The sequence below is a fragment of the Entamoeba invadens genome, assembly GCF_000330505.1.
Source record: "Entamoeba invadens IP1 unplaced genomic scaffold scaff_1105074724362, whole genome shotgun sequence".
NCBI lineage: Eukaryota > Evosea > Mastigamoebida > Endamoebidae > Entamoeba > Entamoeba invadens.
Genome location: NW_004440255.1, coordinates 67,647 through 74,199, shown reverse-complemented (window position 1 = coordinate 74,199; position 6,553 = coordinate 67,647). Strand labels below are relative to the sequence as shown.

The window sequence follows — 6,553 nt, the reverse complement described above, 5'->3', positions numbered from 1 at the left end:
TGTTATTTGTGTCTCTCCATTTTCAACATACTCTTTACAAACAGACGGAATCTCTTTCAACGTGTTGAGCTTTGGAAATATCCTTTTCATGAAGCCGATTCCACTTGAAAAGTTTTGTGGATTGATTCTTAACATATCAAATGATGTTCGAATATTTCGAGAGACTAAAAGCAGCTTTTGGAATGTGCTCATCCCACGTATGTACAAAAGAACGTTTGCAAAATAGAACGCCTCGAGTTGTACCATTTGATTTTTCTCAGTATATAATCGCCCAAATACTCCACACAATTGTTCATTTGTTATGCTTCAAACCAACTTTGAGTCTTAAACTTTTATTGTAATTATATTTATAAGAAATAATATCATTTCATTATTATAATTATATAATAATAATAGTAAAGTATTAACTTATTTACTAACAAAAAGAAGTAGATGTGTGGAAAATTTTCACACTTGGTTGGTTAAACGGCGGGAAGTATTCAGAGTAAAATAAGTAATCAACAATGCATTCTGATGAACAAGTGATCATTGCTGAATTTAAAACGATTATTTTGATATGAAAGGTAAAAATACCGTACACAAGTAACAATAAACGACAAGAATTTTGAGGTTTTCAAGTTGAAAAAGATCTGCAAAGTGACGTTGGCAGATTTAGAAAAAGTGACACTTTTGAAAAATGTTATTATGTTGTTTAAAAATAATAAGGAAAAGTCAGACTTCAATTTTGTTGACAAACAAAACAATTAAACATTTCCCATTGATAGTGTTAAATTTATGGTACCAAACAATTTAATATTGCTTAACGGTACACTTTTTCAAAGCATCTCTATTGTTTATATCATAATTCAAGAGAAAGTTGTTACAAATGGAAATAGCTGCTTTTTTGATTGGTAAGAACCAGAAAATTTCATTTTAGATAATAGTATTACAAGTGTTAGTCAACGATGTTATTATTGTAGAAATAAAAAAATAACCCAAAAACACGTGAAAACGATGTTTAAAGCGTATATATAATCTGATAAACTAGAAATGATTAAAATAATAAATAGAGAAAAAAATGTTTTAGTCTAAAACAATTATTATCTCACAAACATTTAACTCGCCGACGTACCTAATCCGCAACAAACCAATAGTGTTAAAAAGAGCAGTGTTTTTGTTTTTTTGAAAAAAAATATATTATACAGTGTAGTTCAATTATAATAAAATGAAAATGGAATAACGAGTTCAAATCATGAACTAAAAAACAAATAAATTGTGAAAAAATGAAAAAATAATAAAAATTTTATGACAAAAACGTAAAAAATGGCAAAATAAGAATACTGGTAAATGCAATAACATTTATTCCAAAACAAACAAATATGTTTTTTATACACTAAACAAAATAACAATTGGTTCTGAGTTGAAAATGAAATACAAATTGCAAAAGATACATGAACACGTCAATGATAATTAATGTAAACATATAAAATTTTTGTACATAATAGTCTTTATAAAAAATAGAAACTTTTCAAAGAACCTATTATATTCACTGTGTATTTTGGACAGTACGATGTAGCAAGATTTATTAACAATTTTTGTCTCTCTAAAAAATATTTTTATTATCTCTTGGTATTTACCATATTGTGACTAATCTTTTGAAGAGTTTTTATCAAAAGAATTTAAAATCGAACAAGCAATCATTAAAAACGGATTATAATGTCAAATCTATAATTAATTTTATAACAATTTCCCTCCACTACAAATAATCCACATACTTGTATATTGTTGTCTAACTTTTTGTCAAATATATGGACTGTTTAACCAATTGTTTGTTAATGACTTTTGACAGGTTGATGTATATAATAGCACATTTTTAATAATCTATTGAAAGGGGCGTTTAAAATGTATAAAATAAACCACAACTATATTTTTAATTTTTTCAAACAACAAAAAACCAAACTTCTTTGTTTATCAATGCTATTTTATTGATTTATTTGGTATATATTTTTAATTTTTGTTGTGTTTTACGTTATGCGTAATTTTGATTTTATTGTCAATAACAAGGTATACTTTATTATAATTATTCTTTATATTCGGGTTGCTTGATAATCAATTACAGATGCATCGTTGTCTGCAAAAGCGATGTATAATGGATTCGTTTTATTGTTATTATATTTTACAACTATTTCGACTCTATCATTTTCACTATGACACAGAAGCACGTTATTCAATGTAAATAACAACCACTGTTATCAATTTGCGTCATTCTCTGAACATAACCAATTATATTTTTTATTAAGACTATTATTATTTATTTGTTTTGTCAAACAAAAAATATCAATTTTCATGTTAGTTATGTGTGCTTTTATCATTTTTTTTAGATTTTATGAATACTTTTCTCAGAGTTAGCAGAAAATAGTCTGTCTCGATAAGATTAACTATATTTTATTATAAACAACAATTTTTATTAATTATTATTTGTATTTTTATTATTATTAAAAATTATAAAGCTTTCAAGCAGGACACAAATTTAATTTAGATATTAAGACACTTTTTGAAATTAAATACCGAAATTGTACATATTAAAACTATAGCTATTACCATAATCAATCTCAGTTGATTTTACACATTGACACTTTGGCATAGAAATTGATTAGTGGATTGAATGTGTGATTTTTTAAACATTCACTGTGTTTTGTGGGTTTCTTTAATATATTTAAAAGTCCAAATTTGTTGTTAGAAGTTAATTGTTTCTAAATGCTACATTTAAATTTTTTATTATTGAATTGTGTTGTATTTATTAAATAATAATAATTAATCAAATGATTAGTTTGATAACTATCATATTTGCTTTCTTTCATACTTACTAAATTATCATTTTCAATTTTAAAAACAAACATCAAGTAGTCGCATTTGACCGTTTATGTATCCGAATCATCAATTTTATTAACGGGAATATATAAAAATTTAACCATTGTATGGTTTTTCAAATATTTTCAATTATTTTTTTGTTTTTAATTAATGTTTTAGAAATGAAATAAAATGTTTTTTGAATTTATAACAATAAATATTATATTTTACTATAATTTGCTAAAGCCGACTTTTTCCACCAACTCTTTATTATTTTGGTTGTAATTTTTGTTATGTTTTGCTTTCAACTTTTAATTTAAAAAATAAATGCACAAAACGATTTTTTGGTATAAAAAATAAAAAATAATCCAATTATATATTTATATATTATGTGTTTCTATTTAATTTTTCGGGAAAATCACCTAATAATATTTCAAATTTATTTAAACAGTTTTGGAACAATTTTTTGAAAAACTGTTAAAAAGAGCAGTATTGGGTTGTTGGCGAGTTAACACATCAAAAATAAATATAATTATTAATTAATATAATTAATATTGAATTATTAAATATATACAATACTAAATCTATGTTTTGTTTTCTAAGGTCAATATTTGATGAGAGGGCTATTCGATATAAGGATTCATTCGATAAGAGACCAAAATATAAGAGGGAGGTCTCTTATCGAATATTGAAAAAAAATCAAAAAACAACAACTTCTTTTTTTGCTATTTTTAATGTTTTTTTTTGTTCAAAACCTTGAAATGGTAATTCATAAACCAAATTGTCATTAAGTTGAAAAAAAATAAAATAATTTTTAAAATTATTTTAAAAACAAATGAGTTTTTCATCTAAAACCGAAATAATGTTAATTAACGTGTCGTTGGAGCGTGTTAAATTATTACAAAACAACGCATGTTTATTTTGAAAACCAAGAGTTGTCGATATTGCTTTTCATATGTTCGTTTTAATGCTGTTTATGTTGTCTGTCAATATTTTGATTCTATAACGGACGTTTTGTGTTTTAATAAACACTAATAATATAAAGCATTTGTTTTTCATATTATAAATCACAAAAATTTTATAAAAAATGGCAAAAATATTTTTTGGGTGAAAATATAATTTGGAATTTTGTTGAGACAAAAAACAAAATGTGGTATTTTTTGTTAATTATTCAATTTTTTATTATTTGACCTTATATCGAATAAGACTGGAACGTAGACTGGACTATTATCGAATATATATATATGTAATATACTGTTATTAATTTAATGTAACATTATGTTAATACTTATCTAAAAATCAATTAAAAAATAAATATTATAATATTTATTATTATTTATTATTATTAATTGTAATATTACATATTATAAAGGTATTACAAAAATAAGATGTATTAAGATAATAATTATTATTGTAATAGTTTTTTTGTGAAACACATTTATAAATATATAAATCATGTGTAGTTTCTCATAAAAATTAGTTTTTAAAAACAAAAACATACAATTAATATTTTAAGTAAAAGTTCAATTATAAAAATTTAAAACATTAATTTGTTATTTTATCAATATATAATTATTTAATTTCAAATAACCGATTCATTGCCAAAACTCTAATTTGTGTTGATAACAGTGAAAGTTATATACTACACAAATTCGTAATAACTTAAAAATAAACTTTATTTTCTATGTTTAAAATATACATAAATAAACAAATACTTTATAAAAATTGTTTTATTAAAAATGAGTATTTTATAATTTAATCATAATCTTGATAATATTTATTTAATTAATTACTCATTATTTTTGAATTAAAATAATGGTGTTTAATCATCTTTTAATTATCAATGAAGATAATGGTAAAGTTGATATGGTAAAAAAAGATGGATTGATGTATCAAGATAGATATGGTGATGATGTTAAAATTAAGTCTTATCCTGAAAGTGGAGATGAATTTAAAGTTACTAAGGTTACAACATTACCAGATTATTACTATGTTGAACGTTTTTATGATAGATGGGATTGTAATTATATGAACAAATTAGATGAAAATAACCAAGAGAGGGTTTCTGCTTATTTTTACTAAACTAAGGTACCCACTTGCAATGTGAATAATACCTACAACTATACAATTACAAAAGATGCAATTACTTTTAATTATTATGACTCGAAGTGTGAAACACCAGACGCAACAACTCCAAAGTTGGAACAACAGTATGCTGTTTGTACTCAAAACAAACAAGGTCAATACACATTTTACTATTATGGGAAGGACTATGATCTCATTATACCCGTCACTCCAGATAATCCAAATGAGAATACCAGTTTTGGTGTGATTATTTCTATCGCTACGATAATCGTGATGGTACTCATTTGAAAGAAATAATTCAATTTGGAGTTTTAACTTTTTGTTTTAAACAATAAGAACATAATAGATTAATATTTTTCAATTGTTGTTTCTTTAAAACTACCTCAAACTTTATTATATTATTAAAAATGATGATTTTTTACAATAATATATAATATATTATTTACATTACATTTTACAATAGTTTCTTATTAAAATATAATACATTAAATACTATAATTATTAAAAATTTAATAAAATTAAGTTATTTTTTAAAAAAGATTAAGTTAAACAAAATTTGTTTTTGATTCAACTTAAATGCAATCTCAAATAAACATCAAAACAATGTGTTAAATTAAAACAAACTACAATTTTTACAACAAAAATATCATTAAAAATAATTTTATTTAAAAATTATAACTTCTGATTTATTTAAATATCTAAAGTTGTTATTACAACAACTCAAGTTGTTGAACCACAACTGAAATTTCACTGCGTTCTATAGGCTCTTGTTTCCATGCATTTTCAATGACTTCTTTGTACTTTTTATCTATTGAATCGGCTGCAATTGGTCTATTACCAGCTGATATTTCATCAGCAATAGACCAAGCAAATGGGTAGAGTGTTTTTGGGAAAGGATTATCCCAAGTGAAACACGTCAACATCGTCACAGCAAACGAATAGACATCGGATGGTTTTTTGTATTTTTTTCTTTCTAAAATTTCTGGCGCCATGTATTTAGGAGTTCCAATGCCCTTAGTGAAAGTCATGTTAGTCATCAGCATATTAACATTTCTTGCACTTCCAAAATCAGTCAATTTTGCATTAACTCGGTTGTTTATATCAAATGAAAACACAAGTAAATTGTCTGGTTTAATATCTCTATGTAAAATTCCATTTTCATGTAAATATAAAACACCCTTTGCTCCATCTTTCATAAATTTAACACGAAGTTTCATATCAATTTCATCCTTCTTTTTATTTTCAATCAAATCTTGTAAAGACCCAAATGGAGCAAATTCGGTGACCATACATATCTTCGAAATTATAAACACTGCGCCGTAAAAGTGGACGATATACTCACTTCTAAATTTGTTTAACATATCTACTTTATTCTCAAATTCGTTAATTTGGGAATTGTTTTCAGCAAATGTTTTCATCTTTTTGATGGCGACTGTATTTCCTCTCAAAGAGCCTTTATATACAACACCAAATGAGCCTTCGCCAAGTTTCTTTTCTTCTTTTAATTCGTCTGGATCTATACAAGTTGTTAGTTGAGATGTCAAACTAAATTTAATTTCCTTTAAAACTGCCTTTTCTTTGTCAAATGAATTTGCGACTAAATAAAAGAGCTTTGAATTTTTGAAGTGCAAATAATTTC

The 6,553-nt window shown here is 24.4% G+C and overlaps 1 protein-coding gene across 1 annotated transcript; it reads right to left on the bottom strand.

Moving 5' to 3' along the window:
• Positions 1 to 5,624: 5,624 nt before the first annotated feature.
• On the bottom strand, positions 5,625 to 6,509 carry EIN_436990 (protein kinase, putative; the record flags this gene model as incomplete). Its single annotated transcript, XM_004255502.1, has 1 exon — positions 5,625 to 6,509. A coding segment is annotated over one exon (885 nt), but the record flags the coding sequence as incomplete, so codon positions are not given.
• Positions 6,510 to 6,553: the final 44 nt, after the last annotated feature.